The following is a 16,793-nucleotide window of genomic DNA, read 5'->3' as shown; positions in this document are numbered from 1 at the left end:
CCTGAGCCGAAGTTGGACGCTTAACCGACTGAGCCACCCAGGTGCCCCAAGATACACTTTTTAAAGAGCATCACAATATGGTAAAACCATAGCTAGTAAAACAAAACAAAACAAAACAAAACAAAAAAAAAAACGATGGAAAAAAATGCTTATTTAAATGCTCATTTTCTAGAACAAAAGGGAATGCAATTTTGACAATATCAGAAGGTTAATTAAGAAGTCTGTTAGCAATGATAAAGCTGGCACATTTTCAGTTTAGATTGACATGACTCAAGACATAGGCATAGCTAATGTTTGCTGTATAATACTGTGTTAAGACAGAATCAGAGAGAGAGGCGCTGGTATCTATTGTAAAGGGAGGGTTAAGAGCTAGAAGGGCATTTGGTGGACTTGCTTTCCGGTTAAAGAAGCCTGTATCCCAGACTAGCTGCACTCGTTATTTTTGTGATTTGGATCCAATAATAGTGATAAAATTGGAATTGGTTCATTCAGGAAACTGTACAAACTTTCAGGATGTGTTTTAAGTGTATTCTGTAAGTTGGCTACTGCCTGGGGAAGAGGGGATTTGAGGATCTTGGAGCTGGAAAAGAGTGTCAGGGTCCTTTATTTTGGCCTATATCATCAATATAGAGATCCTTCCCCATTACGGCGGGAAGGATCATTCGTTCTTTTCTTGAAGACCCAGAGTGAATGGGAGGTTATGGCTTTCCAGGTGACCCGTTCCACTTGGGGACAGTTGTACTCCTTTTGTGCCCTATCTAATTGGAAAAACAGGGAAGTTTTCTAAAAACATATGTTTAAGAAAGGAAATATATATACACCTATATACATTTCAGGAAACATCAAACACCTATATGTCAGTGTTCTCCTCTAGAGAGGCCTGGGGATTTAATACCTGAAAAAAGTTGGGCACCCAGAACAGTCTCTAAGTGTGTTGGAAATGATGCTTTGTGCTTAGCTGTTTCGGCACATGTGTAGATCAGCAGTATTACTTGTCGATGAGAAAGACTCTAATGTGGCTGCATTACATACCCAGTGATTAATTTCAGAAACAAACAGCATGTCAATAATAAAGGAGTCTTTGAGATGTTCTTGAGGAAGCCTAAAACTTGACTCAAGGACCTTAAATTCCAGGGACATCCCACCCAGCTTAGAGAGCTCTGCATCAAAAGTCGGTACCCCACTGTATATAGAAATGTAAAGTGACCAGTGTATAACCTTAAACCAAAACCATTCCTGATTTACTGCAGGTTTTTAATGAGACCTGAAAAAATAAGATTCATTCTTTTTCATTCAGGTGTCAGGAAACATTGCAACCTAATAATGCATAAGGCATTTCTGAGGAGATACCCAAGTGGAGATGCTGGGTCTAGAGAGACCTTTATGAAACAGAACAGGTTAAAACACCTTTCACCAGAAGAGCACAGGCATTTGAAAAGACTGATCCAGAAGAGGGCAACACATCACATTTGTGAGCCCAGACAGGGAAACAGAGGCCAGGTTTACCCCACCCATGCAGTGTGCCACAGCTGCTTCCTCAAACATTTCAGCTTTTATGAAAGTGGTGAGGACACCATCTGTCTGACATAAACTGGTTTGGATGTTGTCTAGTGCAAAGAGCGCCCCGTACTTGCCTGGGTCTGTTCCCTGCCCTGTCAGTGAGGGAGGTTGGAATTCCACATGAAGGGATTCTTAGGGATGTCCTGGGCTTGCTCTGTTTTGGACAGTTCTTGTCCTGAAAGAGGTGAATCTCAGAAGGGACAAAAGTCTCATCGCCAATCTGGCTCTCTGCCAGCGGAACATGCTTCCAGCTTCCGTGCCTCCTCTTACCCCAAGACAGCATTGTCTTAAACTGGGCTGTGTCCTCAAACCACCTGGGGGACTTGTTAAACATAGATTGCTGCATGTCTCCCACCTCCAGGTTTTTATTCAGTAAGTCTGAGAATTTGTGTTTCCAACAAGCTCCAAGCCATGCTGATGTGCTGTGCTGATGCTGGGCCTGAGGCTGCCCTAAGAGAACCACCAAGGAAACAAAAGAGAGCAGAACTAGATTTCCCACTTTCCAGCCAGCTACCTGAACCCACCACTCCCTGGGGGAAATGGAGAGAAAAGGCCCTCAAAGGGGGGGGGGGGGAGGCAGGCGGGTAGAGATGCTCCTTGAGTGTGATGCTTCAAAGCATTAATTGTGAGACTTTGCCTAAAACATGATGAAATCACTGAAAGCATCATCGCAAGAAGTTAAACCCTAGGGAGGCTATTAACAACTTAGCATTTCCAGTTCCTGTGGGAATGTCGACAACTTACCAAGGAGAATGTGTGCAGAGGCTGCAGAATCAGCTGGGGTTCCCCATTGCCTGTGCTTTGACAGTCTTCCTGGAGGGAGAGAAATTCAAGTATGAGTCTCTCAGAAAGACAATGTCAATAGCTTGTTAAGCTGATAGGAAGGGGTGTGTCCCTCTTCAGCCGGCCAAATTCTGCAGGGGAAGCAGAGGTAGTGGGTGAAAACAGTGTGTGGGGGGGGGGGTGGGGGGGTGGGGAGGGGGGAGAGCCAAGAGGCTCAGGAAGCAGGTCAGGTGTTGTTGTTTTCCAATTTTGAAACCAAGTCAGTTCATTTGGACCCTTTGAAAGGCCCACTCAACACCCCTGGGTTGGACTCCCTCCCGAGAGGTTGCAATGAGAAGTTGTTTCTCCTAATGGGTCAATGAGCGCCTCTTAACTGTCACTCCTTGGGCAGGAACCAGGGGGAGGAGATAGATGGATCTCCCAGGAAAGAGCACTGGTGGGATGCCGGAGAGTAATTCTGATCTTCACTTTGTGGTTACCTATCAACATAGCTTGTGGGCTAGTCACTTAATTTCAGAAGCCCTCAGTTTCTCCATGTGTAAAATGAAGGCGTAGACCTGATGATCTTGAAAGTTTTTCACAATTCAAAAACCAAAAACAGGTCATGGTACCAGATACCCAGATAGTCTCCTCGAAGAGCCCTTGCTTTGCCATGTGGCCTGGCCCACTTCCCCACAGGGCCCCTGGAAACTCAGCCATGTGTAGACATGGTTACCAACCAGACATAAATGCAAGTGGTCAGGCCTCGGTTAGGTTAACATTCCTCTCATTTCTTGCTGGAGGCCTATCAAGGCACCTCAGCTTCTCCTCTCAGACTAAATGGCAGGGAATTTAAAATCAGACTGTCCCTGTGCAGGTGTCCAAGTCCGTTGTCGCATTTCTGCTAGGGTTACGGAGTTACCTCAGTTGTGTGGGTCTCTAAGAAAAGGATCTCAGTCTTGGTGACAAACCAACTTCTGAAATGGCTAAGACGAAAACAAGTGCAAAAATGGATTCTCAGATTTCTTGTTGAAAAACACAATGACTAAATCTGTAGTTACTTTTGCCCTATACTCTCAATACCCTGTTTGTAATATACACAGTCAACTGAAGACGTGCTTGTTTTTTAAGTCCAGTCTTTGCACTTTTGCTGGTTCATTTTGTGTCATTAATTCTGTTTGGGGCTGGAGAGAAGGACATGCCTGTGTAGATGGACTCAGGCTAGGCAGGGCCTCCACAGCAGCCTCCCTTTGCAGGCCTGGTAACAACATAGCTTAACAACAGAGCATAAGAGCTTCCATGAGCAATATGCCATTGTTACCCACCATGCTTCTCATGAAAGGAAACCTTGTGCTGACTGCCCTGGCTGTTCTTGGCAATGTGAATCTATATAAGGAGAACAGGATGTATTTTACACTTGGGACCTGCTATCCTAGAGTATAACAACAACACTTTCAAGTGCTCTTAATATTAAGCTAATGGAAAACATACTCTGTTTACTCACCATCAAAGTCTGTTTTTCTTCTCTCCCTCCTCCCCCAATCATCACAAACTCCAGGCCTCTAGAACACGCTGGGTATCTCCTGCTCCATCTATCCTACCCTCTGTCTCAAGGTTGACCTCTACATGCTTGGTTAGCTCAAGGTGGACTTGGAAAAACTAGGAATTTACCACACAAACCATATAATCCCCAGGTTGCACAAACCAAACATTTCCTTTTTCACCGAAGTCTCAGAGCTAGAAATGCTTGATTTATTGCTAGTATTATGTTTATTAGTGTGAGAAGTCATTTCTCCTCACCAGAGTGCAACAAAATGCAGTAGAAGGGAGAAGGTGGGCCACTTTTTCTGGGTGCTGCTATTATCAGAACGCTGGTCTATCCTTGTTATTTAATAGTGGAATTCCTCACCCTGAAGATGGGGACCTGGCCAAAGTTATCGTAACCCTAGAAGTCTAGTATTTATTCTCCACTACTTTGTGTTGTAAGAAGCCATGTCTATATGGGGTATTTTGCTGATGGGATTCTAGAGTGTGGCCCAACCAAGTCCCGAATGTCTAAGATTTCCCTGTCTTTGGAGGTGCTATCTGAAGTACATATTGTTTTTTGCTTGGGCGTGTCAAGTAAAGTAAATGTATGCATGTAAACCAGCCTTGCAGATAAATCCCTCCATTTTACCAGTCTACCCCATAATATTGCCAATTTCCCCCTTGCTATTTACATATCTCTTATTATAAGACAATAAACAATAACAATCAAGCAAAGGAACCAAAGACTCCCCCACCCTCGCCAAAAACAAACCCCTTCTGTTTTGTTGAAAAAGACTAAAATCAAAAACAAAACAAAATTGTGGAAATAACTTCATCACAGTTTTTTTGGGTTTTGTTTTGTTTTTTTATTTATTTTTTTGATATAGGCCTTGGGCCTGTTAACTATCTGCAAGGCTGTTGTAATGATGTTAATCTATTTTAATGGAATTGAAATGTGATATCCTGTGGTTTACGATGCACATTGTTTATAGCTTTGGTGCTTGATTTTGGGTTTCTTTCACAGATAAACTTCTGCACTGGAGGGGCCTCTCCTCCCCTCGTTCTGCACATGGAGCTCTAATCCCCACGCCCGGGATGAGTGCAGAATATACCCCGCAGGGTATTTGTAAGTTGAGCATTATTTCTTCTACAAATGTCCATGTGTATAGAGATGAGAGTTTCTGGAAATTACCCTTACTTTTTAAGTACTGAAAGGAGTTACTTCCAAAATAGATTGACATCCACATATGTACTATTCCATTACTCACTTGGCACCCTCTCCCTGCTCCACTCAACCCCCTCCTCTTTTTTGTGTCATTCCCATGGAGCTGACAGTAGCTCATCCCTGTGGGTCTCCTCCCCAGGGTCTTAACCTGGCTCCACAGCTGGTGACCATAGATCTCTGTGTGTCCAGGGCCCATTTTATTGCTGGACATTCACTTCCATGGCCTCATTTAGGACTTTGAGTGTATTCCATGGCGTACCTGTTAGCAGAGGCCAGAATCAAAAGAGGTCAGTTTAGAGTTACTCTACAGTTATTCTCATGCATGTTATAGATGCATTTACATGTGTATTTAAACATGGTATATTTGTATATATACATGGCGTGTTATATATGTGCACACACAGACGATTTCTACGTGTTTTTCTCCTAGTTTTAGAGAAAAATGCACAGCATTGTTGCTTAAATTCAAAGATACCACTACCACCGCCATCACCACCATTAACACCATCCGCTTATGTGTGCAAACCGACTTTTATCTTTTTATGAAATTCAGATTTATATGTTTATGAAAATGTTTTTGAAAGATGTTGTTCTAGAAGGTAATACAGTTTGCTTTTCTGTGTAGTAATAAATGATATGAGTCATGCATGGCTAAAAAGTTGGGTGGGGGTAGGGGTCGATTCTGCCCCAAACATAAGAAAGCAGGTTCAAGGAAAAAAAAAAAAAAAAAAAAGAAGTGTGACACCTACCTCATTTTTATTTAAGGAATTAATTTTTATTTCGAAAGTCAGTGCAAGGTTACCTGTTGTGGAAAGAAGAAAAGAAAGAACATAAAGAAGAGCATAATGGTGGGGAGTTCAGCCATACAGGGGACCTGGTTTTAGATGGGAGAGATAAAGTACACCCAGCCATCTTGTGAATGGTGTCTGCCTGCAGGGCAGGGCATGCGCCCTGAGACCAAATTTGAAGCCAGTTGTTTATTTTGTCAACTCCTAGGTAATCCTAGGTAACAAAGAGTTATTGTGTGAATTTCACAAGTCCTCAAGTCCTGAGGGCTGGGCGGTGCAGGGGTTAAAAGCACCTCTTCTGCCATCCCCTCCCCAACACGAAGCTGGGCCTAAGCCTGGGTTAGGTCACCGATTGCAGAGTTTAGGGGGTTGGACTCACGGTTTCGAGTCCCTACATGCTGGCTGGGTGGGGAGAGCTCTCCTCCTTTTGCTGGGGGTGCCTGGGGCCCCGCACTGGGCTGTGGGAACAGAGCCACCCCCTTGGAGGAAAGGGATGAGAAGGGAGTAGGGCAGCAGAGAGGAGGGTGGAGCTGAGTGGCCAAGGGCTGCTGGCCTGGGAATCAGTTCAAGGTCTCTGCCTCTTCCGCTGACCCTCCTGAGGGCAGGGGTGGGAAACTAGGAGCCTGCTGCAGAATCCATGTCTTCTCCCCCTCTTCCTGCAAAGGGAGGGTACCTAGTTTGCTGGTGCCCATGCTGGCAGGACCAGTTTAGGAGTGACCCGACAAGGTATGTGGAAATGGGTTGTGGAGTTCCAGAAAGCATTCAGCAGAGCTGACCCCCAGGCCACTCAGCTGCCTTAACCAGCTGCCCTTGGCTTTCAGAGCACTGAGCACTTAGCACTTCCCTGTGGCATCCCTGCTGGTGGACCACAGTCATGGGCCTTAAAATGGCCCCTCCTGCCACCCTCTAGCCAGGACCTCCCTCCCTTTGGCCTGAGGCCTGGATTCTAGATTCTGGATTCCAGCCTTCTTCTGGAAGCCTTTCTGGGTGTACAACCTGGTCAGTCATCATGCTAGGTAACTAATCAAGCCTGGGAGTAATGAAAACTCACATTCACCTTGGACCTGGTAGTTTACAAATGGCTTTTATACACGTCTGTCATTTGAACCTCACAATTCTGTAAGGTACTGTTTTTATGCTCATTTTGCAGATAGGAAACCTAAGGCTCAAAGAAATTAAGTGTCTCAGAGCCCGTAAGCTGGCAAATAGTAGAGCCAGGCCTCTGGTGTCAGACTTCCTTGTTTTTCTCAATCCTGAGGCTTAGATCACATGACTCTTTAGCATTGGTGACAAACTAAAAATGGGGTTATTCCTTCCCATACAACAAAATGAAATAAAATAAAAGCTGGTAGGTGAACTAATGGCTGATTTTAACTATTTGATGCCTGGAGTTCCTATGCTTGGGGCCAGGACTCAGTTTATTGCTCTAAATCGAAACAATTCCCGTGAATGCCCAATGAGGCTCTCAAATTGAGAAGTTGATTTTCGTCAGAGTAAATGAAGAATATTATTATATTTTACACGTCAATAAATCAATGTAGCCCTAATTTTGCCACGCAGGAAATCAATTCTGGTCTTTCTAAACCATCAAAGATGTTATGAACAAAGTAATTTCACAAATTATGGCAAGTAACACATTTATTGATGACTGCAGTTTAGGAATTGAGAATCTGTGCGCACTGTAATATAATATGGTGCACTGGCATGAGCTGAGTGAAATACAGATTATATGGTGAAACTGTAATGCATCATTTGCTATTAGTGGACTGGTAATAATTACCAGTTTCAAAGCAGCTCTTTTGATGTAATCTTTAGTCTCAATCGTAACAGCCCTTCTCATTGACATTATGATTACACTAGCTGCCCTCATGATCTAGAATATCTAGTTGATAGGAATACTAAAATGCAATAGTGAAAACTGTATGTTGTATGCTCATTATAAGATAAAATGCTATCTTCTCTGACCTGATGTCTGAGAGGGGAGGGTAACAGCACAGTGTGAACATAGTGTAACACTATCACATCACTGGCTCTGAAAACAAAATTTTAGGAAGTTCAGAGCAGCAAAATAAAATGGACTTTGCTTGTTTAAGCCTTTTGGAAAGGATACAGGTGAGACCCTTGATGCAGGGCTGTGCACATTTTGGCACTGATCCGTAGCCGTGGTCAACGTGCATGCAAAACCAGATTGCTAATTATGGGTCCAGTCCTGGGATTCAGTAGGATATCATAAGCGAAAATATGATTTTAAGGCATTTGGAGTGGTGAAAGTGTTAAGGACTTGTTTCAGCTGACAAATCTCCTCTTTACTTACCCAATCCGGATTGTCAGGCTAAATGTATGATAATAACACAGAGTCCTAGAGAGGCAAAGGAGAAAGCCACAGAGGGTCATGTTAGTTGGAACCAGATAGGTTTTTTCCCTGCCTATTTAGAACCCAAGTCATTGTTCAACAACAACAAAAAATTTATGAAAATACTCTCAATGATGCTTTTTATTTCCCTTTGAAGAAAGGAGGCAAACAAAAATAGGCAGATAATGTGATACTAATGTCAGCGTTTTCTTTCAAAATCTTTCTGCCTTTTTTTTTTCCCTCCCTCCACATTAGGCAAATGTTGGAAACCTAATTTTGGTATCTTATCATCTAATCTTGTTAAAGAGATTTACCCAGGAGTGGGATATATTGAGTGAGATTATAAATGCATTGTAAAGTAAATCACAAGGTCAGGGCAGGGAGTCCATTATTCAGACAAGTGCTCTGAGCAAGGCTGGCTTGTTTGGGAATGCAAGTGTTGGGGCTCCTGAGAAGACCCTGCCAGCTTTTCTTTCTGACTTGCTAAATGGAGGAATCGTCGTAATTGATTAATTCCTCATTCCCACTCTTTAGCTCCATGGTGGATTTTTTTTTGCTTTTAAAAAAGTTACTGACAAATACTAGCTGGGGCCTTAAGCGACTCCTCTAGTCCCCCCTTTTAAAAGACTGGCTAAAGTTTATTTCTCATTTGTACTTTATGCACTGGCTTTTTGAGAATCCCTGGGAAGTTCATCTATTTTTTCCTCAACCTTGTCCTTTGGCCACCAATATTTGGGCCCTTTTTAATGCTGTAGTTGACTGGTAAACTGTTAGTTAGTCCCTTGGTGTATGTGTGTGTGTGTGTGTGTGTGTATATATATGTATATATATATATATAAATTTTTTTTTTTTTTTTAATTTAGCTATCTCCAAAAATGAATGATCGTGAAGTCAAGCTGGCCCCCTCTTTGCCAAAGTGGCATTTACCACTCTCGGGTTCTTTTCAGCGAGAGAGAAATAATGTGACTTAAGCAGGGCCCCTCTCCAGACGGCTTGGCTACTGGCCAAAGAGTTGACTAGCTGAACTGTATCTTTCTGTTTCTTTCTCAACTGGAGCTGAGGCTCAGCCGAGGGCGCAGGATGTTGTATAATTTGGTTCTCGTTGTTAGCCTCTCAAAATAATGAGGAGGAGGATAGTGTAGCATTTCTCAGCCTGCTGCCCGTCATGGTGCTGGCTGCTTTAACTGTTCTTAAACTAGGATGCTGTGTCTGCTTAAGTTGGCACCAGCCGCTCCTCCTAACTTCTCCAGACTTGCATTTGTTTGACTGGGGGAACAACTCCTAAAGATTTGATACGGCCTGTTGGTTAAGTCCAAATTAAATTTCTCTTTTGAGATTTTTTGCAACATCCCTTGAGATAAAAATGGGAGTCCCCATAGGGTGTTGTGGAACCAGGATTGGGACTCACTGATCCTCACACAAGGCTAGGATGTGAGAATGTTGCTAGTCTCTCTTCCTTGGAATTATTTTAGGAGTACCTTCCCATTTTTAACAATATCAACAATTAGTGTGTTTCAGGCTAAGATTAAAAGCATCTCCAGAGCCATAGAGAATTGTAACGAGTTGACCTTCTCTTTTTTGATATCCCAATGAAATGATTGCCTATTTAGAAAGTTCACCTGCCACCCAGGGGAGAATAGAACGATGGGATTTAGGAAGCAGAAAAGTTTCCCTTAGGTCACCTTGTCCAAGGCCCTCACTTAACAAATGAGGAAACAGAGGCACAGAGATGAAATAGCTTGCCCCAAACCACAGCTGGTGACAGATTGGAGAGTTCAGAAGAGGTTTGCTGAGCTTCCTTAGAATGTAGGGATCCTCATTCTCAAGCTTGAATTGGTGCAGATTTTTCTGCTTTGGAGATCGGATTTAAAATTCTTAGAACGGAATGAAATGGCAGAAAGACCGATTCGACAAATATTTATTGGGCACCAGCCACCAGATGAACCAGGCACCAATTCTAGGCACAGGGAATATTATAGATCAGTGAGGGCTTAGGCCTGTGGGGTGGAGGGCTGGGGGTAGGGAAGGCTGGAGGTGAACCATAAATAAGCAATTGCTAACGTCCTCCTCCGCGATTAAACATTGATGTTGGTGTTGTATTATTTTGCAGGTAAAGATGAGCCCAGCAGCTACACATGTACAACTTGCAAACAGCCATTCACCAGTGCATGGTTTCTCTTGCAACACGCACAGAACACTCATGGATTAAGAATCTACTTAGAAAGCGAACACGGAAGTCCCCTGACCCCGCGGGTTGGTATCCCTTCAGGACTAGGTGCAGAATGTCCTTCCCAGCCACCTCTCCATGGGATTCATATTGCAGACAATAACCCCTTTAACCTGCTAAGAATACCAGGATCAGTATCGAGAGAGGCTTCCGGCCTGGCAGAAGGGCGCTTTCCACCCACTCCCCCCCTGTTTAGTCCACCACCGAGACATCACTTGGACCCCCACCGCATAGAGCGCCTGGGGGCGGAAGAGATGGCCCTGGCCACCCATCACCCGAGTGCCTTTGACAGGGTGCTGCGGTTGAATCCAATGGCTATGGAGCCTCCCGCCATGGATTTCTCTAGGAGACTTAGAGAGCTGGCAGGGAACACGTCTAGCCCACCGCTGTCCCCAGGCCGGCCCAGCCCTATGCAAAGGTTACTGCAACCATTCCAGCCAGGTAGCAAGCCACCCTTCCTGGCGACGCCCCCCCTCCCTCCTCTGCAATCCGCCCCTCCTCCCTCCCAGCCCCCGGTCAAGTCCAAGTCATGCGAGTTCTGCGGCAAGACGTTCAAATTTCAGAGCAACCTCGTGGTGCACCGGCGCAGCCACACGGGCGAGAAGCCCTACAAGTGCAACCTGTGCGACCACGCGTGCACGCAGGCCAGCAAGCTGAAGCGCCACATGAAGACGCACATGCACAAGTCATCCCCCATGACGGTCAAGTCCGACGACGGCCTCTCCACCGCCAGCTCCCCGGAACCCGGCACCAGCGACCTGGTGGGCAGCGCCAGCAGCGCGCTCAAGTCTGTGGTGGCCAAGTTCAAGAGCGAGAACGACCCCAACCTGATCCCGGAGAATGGGGACGAGGAGGAAGAGGAGGACGACGAGGAAGAGGAAGAAGAGGAGGAAGAGGAGGAGGAGGAGCTGACGGAGAGCGAGAGGGTGGACTACGGCTTCGGGCTGAGCCTGGAGGCGGCGCGCCACCACGAGAACAGCTCGCGGGGCGCGGTGGTGGGCGTGGGCGACGAGGGCCGCGCCCTGCCTGATGTCATGCAGGGCATGGTGCTCAGCTCCATGCAGCACTTCAGCGAGGCCTTCCACCAGGTCCTGGGCGAGAAACACAAGCGCGGCCACCTGGCCGAGGCCGAGGGCCACAGGGACACTTGCGACGAAGACTCGGTGGCCGGCGAGTCGGACCGCATAGACGATGGCACTGTTAACGGCCGCGGCTGCTCCCCGGGCGAGTCGGCCTCGGGGGGCCTGTCCAAAAAGCTGCTGCTGGGCAGCCCCAGCTCGCTGAGCCCCTTCTCCAAGCGCATCAAGCTCGAGAAGGAGTTCGACTTGCCCCCGGCCGCGATGCCCAACACGGAGAACGTGTACTCGCAGTGGCTCGCTGGCTACGCGGCCTCCAGGCAGCTCAAAGATCCCTTCCTTAGCTTCGGAGACTCCAGACAATCGCCTTTCGCCTCCTCGTCGGAGCACTCCTCGGAGAACGGGAGCTTGCGCTTCTCCACGCCGCCCGGGGAGCTGGACGGAGGGATCTCGGGGCGCAGCGGCACGGGAAGTGGAGGGAGCACGCCCCATATTAGTGGTCCGGGCCCGGGCAGGCCCAGCTCAAAAGAGGGCAGACGCAGCGACACTTGTGAGTACTGTGGGAAAGTCTTCAAGAACTGTAGCAATCTCACTGTCCACAGGAGAAGCCACACGGGCGAAAGGCCTTATAAATGCGAGCTGTGCAACTATGCCTGTGCCCAGAGTAGCAAGCTCACCAGGCACATGAAAACGCATGGCCAGGTGGGGAAGGACGTTTACAAATGTGAAATTTGTAAGATGCCTTTTAGCGTGTACAGTACCCTGGAGAAACACATGAAAAAATGGCACAGTGATCGAGTGTTGAATAATGATATAAAAACTGAATAGAGGTATATTAATACCCCTCCCTCACTCCCACCTGACACCTCCTTTTTTCACCACCCCCCCTTCCCCATCGCCCTCCAGCCCCACTCCCTGTAGGATTTTTTTCTAGTCCCATGTGATTAAACAAACAAACAAACAGAAGTAACGGAAGCTAAGAATATGAGAGTGCTTGTCACCAGCACACCTGTTTTTTTTTTTTCTTTTTCTTTTTTTCTTTTTCTTTTTTTCCTTTATGTTCTCACCGTTTGAATGCATGATCTGTATGGGGCAATACTATTGCATTTTACGCAAACTTTGAGCCTTTCTCTTGTGCAATAATTTACATGTTGTGTATGTTTTTTTTTTTTAAACTTAGACAGCATGTATGGTATGTTATGGCTATTTTAAATTGTCCCCGATTCGTTGCTGAGCAAACATGTTGCTGTTTCCAGTTCCGTTCTGAGAGAAAAAGAGAGAGAGAGAGAAAAAGACCATGCTGCATACATTCTGTAATACATATCATGTACAGTTTTATTTTATAACGTGAGGAGGAAAAACAGTCTTTGGGTTAACCCTCTAAAGGCAGAATAGACAGCACTGAAAGAAAATCTCTATGAGCTAAATGTCTGTCTCTAGAGGGTTAAATGTATCAATTGGAGAGGAAAAAAAAAAGGCCTTGAATTGACAAATTTTAACAGAAAAACAAAACAAGTTTATTCTATCATTTGGTTTTAAAATATGAGTGCCTTGGATCTATTAAAACCACGTTGATGGTTCTTTCTACTTGTTATAAACTTATAGCTTAATTCAGCATTGGGTGAGGTAAGAAATCTTAGGACCTAGCATATAATTCTATATTGTATTTCTCACAACAATGGCTACCTAAAAATATGACCCACTATGTCCTAGTTAATCATCATTTTCCCTTTAGTTTAATCTTATAAGCAAAACTGATTATACCAGTATAAACGCTATTTTGCTCCTGGTGAGAGCTTAAAAGAAATGGGCTGTTTTGCCCAAAGTTTTATTTTTTTTTTTAAATGATGATTAAATTGAATGTGCAACGTGCAAAAGCCCCGGAATACAATTAAATACATTAGTAAGGAATTCATTTTATGAAGATAACTTAAATAATGTCTGTTCAAAAAATTCTGGCACCAAAAGAAATAGATCCAGATCTACTTGGTTGTCGAAGGGACAATCAAATGATAAACTTTAAGACCTCGTAGACCATATGAAAAAGAAGAGACTGACAATAAGGTTTGACAGGAGGGTAACAGAGGAAGAAAATACGTGATCTTTTAGCACAACGTGGTACTATTTGCCATTTTAAACTAGAACAGGTGTATAAGCTAATATTGATACAATGATGATTAACTATGAATTCTTAAGACTTGTGTTTAAATGTGACATTCTTAAAAAAGAAGAGAAAGAATTTTAAGAGTAGCAGTATATATGTCTGTGCTCCCTAAAAGTTGTACTTCATTTCTTTTCCATACACTGTGTGCTATTTGTGTTAACATGGAAGAGGATTCATTGTTTTTATTTTATTTTTTTAATTTTTTCTTTTTTATTAAGCTAGCATCTGCCCCAGTTGGTGTTCAAATAGCACTTGACTCTGCCTGTAATATCTGTATCTTTTCTCTAATCAGAGATACAGAGGTTGAGTATAAAATAAACCTGCTCAGATAGGACAATTAAGTGCACTGTACAATTTTCCCAGTTTACAGGTCTATACTTAAGGGAAAAGTTGCAAGAATGCTGAAAAAAAAAAAAATTGAACACAATCTCATTGATGAGCATTTTTAAAAAAAAAAAACTAAAAAAAAAAAAAACTTTGCCAGCCATTTACTTGACTAATGAGCTTACTTACTCGGACTCAACATTGCAAGCGCTGTGAATGGAAAACAGAATACACTTAACATAGAAATGAATGATTGCTTTCGCTTCTACAGTGCAAGGATTTTTTTGTACAAAACTTTTTTAAATATAAATGTTAAGAAAAAAAATTTTTTTAAAAAACACTTCATTATGTTTAGGGGGGAACTGCATTTTAGGGTTCCATTGTCTTGGTGGTGTTACAAGACTTGTTATCCATTTAAAAATGGTAGTGGAAATTCTATGCCTTGGATACACACCGCTCTTCAGGTTGTAAAAAAAAAAAAAACATACATTGGGGAAAGGTTTAAGATTATATAGTACTTAAATATAGGAAAATGCACACTCATGTTGATTCCTATGCTAAAACACATTTATGGTCTTTTTTCTGTATTTCTAGAATGGTATTTGAATTAAATGTTCATCTAGTGTTAGGCACTATAGTATTTATATTGAAGCTTGTATTTTTAATTGTTGCTTGTTCTCTTAAAAGGTATCAATGTACCTTTTTTGGTAGTGGAAAAAAAAAAAAGACAGGCTGCCACAGTATATTTTTTTAATTTGGCAGGATAATATAGTGCAAATTATTTGTATGCTTCAAAAAAAAAAAAAAAAAGAGAGACAAACAAAAAAGTGTGACATTGTACAGATGAGAAGCCATATAATGGCGGTTTGGGGGAGCCTGCTAGAATGTCACACGGATGGCTGTCATAGGGGTTGTACATATCCTTTTTCGTTCCTTTTTCCTGCTGCCATACTGTATGCAGTACTGCAAGCTAATAACGTTGGTTTGTTATGTAGTGTGCTTTTTGTCCCTTTCCTTCTATCACCCTACATTCCAGCATCTTACCTTCATATGCAGTAAAAGAAAGAAAGAAAAAAAAAGGAAAAAAAAAAACAAAAACAATGTTTTGCAGTTTTTTTCATTGCCAAAAACTAAATGGTGCTTTATATTTAGATTGGAAAGAATTTCATATGCAAAGCATATTAAAGAGAAAGCCCGCTTTAGTCAATACTTTTTTGTAAATGGCAATGCAGAATATTTTGTTATTGGCCTTTTCTATTCCTGTAATGAAAGCTGTTTGTCGTAACTTGAAATTTTATCTTTTACTATGGGAGTCACTATTTATTATTGCTTATGTGCCCTGTTCAAAACAGAGGCACTTAATTTGATCTTTTATTTTTCTTTGTTTTTATTTTTTTTTTTTATTTGGATGACCAAAGGTCATTACAACCTGGCTTTTTATTGTATTTGTTTCTGGTCTTTGTTAAGTTCTATTGGAAAAACCACTGTCTGTGTTTTTTTGGCAGTTGTCTGCATTAACCTGTTCATACACCCATTTTGTCCCTTTATTGAAAAAAATAAAAAAAATTAAAGTACACAATGTAAGCTTCTTGTGTCCTCATTTGACACACTCTGTAAATTACTTTCAAGAAAATAACAGGTTTTAAGAGAAGGCCAGTCAGTCTTTTTCAGGATTATTTCTATGGGCATTTTGATGCGTGCATTATACCCTAAAGGAACATAAAGTGCTTACTATATTAAAATAGACATATCTCAAAACATGGAAATAGTTTTTAGATTTTATAGTTCTAGAATAATTTTCAAGAAATGGAAAGTGTTTTCAGTCTGATGTTAAAAACTTTCCCTTCATGTCTTAACAATAATCCATCTAGATATAAATGAAAAATTGACTGGTAATAGCATCTTAAACTTTTGTTTCCTTTGGATTTTTTGCTGTTCTTGTTGTCTGAAAGTTCTTTTCTATTCTCCCTCCCCTGCCCTATCTTAGAACATAATGTAAAAAAAGATTTTTTAAAAAGTTAGCTCTTTCATTTCCATATGAGTCTTTCTTCATACCAAAAATAACATCACCCTCCCCCCTCCATAAATATCCAGAAACAAAGGCATCATGTTAACGAAAGAGAGAGAGAGAGAAGTAACCAGTAGTTCAGCCAGATTTGGCAAATCTGTGGAATCAGCCACTGATTTCCTGAGATATATGGTGGTTTGCCTTGTGATCGTGTGATCTTAGGGACCAGAGATGGGACAGATCTTTTAGAACTTTTTATAGTGTCTTCCTGACTGGTAGCAAATGAGAGGGGGGAATATGCTTCAGTGATCTTTTGCCCAACCAACAGATTTATGAAATGAAACATAGCCTTTGAAAAGCAAGTTAGGTCCATGATAAAAACCCCTCCTTAGAAATCTGTGTTGTCAGTTTTACAAATACTGCATGCTGCAGCATCTATTTGCTTTATTAAAACACATACTTCTGTGATACTGTCTCCCTGTTCCCAGTGTAGATGAATGGATACAACGTTGTTCTTCTTTTTGTAAAAACCAAAACAAAAGCCGTTCTGTTGTCTTCTTGTGGTAGCATTTTCGTTGCTCAGTTCTTATGCCCTGGTGCCTGTGAGGTGGCCTTTTCATGTAATGCCTTTTATCTGAGACAGGAATAGTTTTATCCTTCTAAAATACACAGAAAGTAGGTGTATTTTTTTTAAAGCCAGTTTGGGTGGGAAGCAGAGAGTGGAGGCAGAGAGGAATCCCGAGAGAGAAGATTTGGGGTTGGGTACAGGGGCTGGGATC

General features: G+C 42.8%; 1 protein-coding gene across 8 annotated transcripts in view; it reads left to right on the top strand.

Moving 5' to 3' along the window:
* The window catches only part of BCL11A (BAF chromatin remodeling complex subunit BCL11A), a 100,718-nt gene that overhangs the window by 80,023 nt on the left and 3,902 nt on the right, over positions 1-16,793 (top strand). For 3 of the 8 annotated variants that reach the window (XM_045446128.1, XM_045446133.1, XM_045446135.1), the window contains 2 exons: positions 4,874-4,975; positions 10,326-15,585. In XM_045446128.1, coding sequence (XP_045302084.1) covers positions 4,874-4,975; positions 10,326-12,346 — 2,123 coding nt within the window. In that variant the 3' untranslated portion in view covers positions 12,347-15,585. Of the gene's footprint in view, positions 1-4,873; positions 4,976-10,325; positions 15,586-16,793 lie in introns of those variants that run through there. The other 5 variants (XM_045446129.1, XM_045446134.1, XM_045446136.1 and 2 more) reach the window with 5 other exon arrangements.

The sequence above is a fragment of the Leopardus geoffroyi genome, chromosome A3 (assembly GCF_018350155.1).
Source record: "Leopardus geoffroyi isolate Oge1 chromosome A3, O.geoffroyi_Oge1_pat1.0, whole genome shotgun sequence".
Lineage (NCBI taxonomy): Eukaryota > Metazoa > Chordata > Mammalia > Carnivora > Felidae > Leopardus > Leopardus geoffroyi.
This window is presented reverse-complemented; position numbering and strand designations above follow the sequence as displayed.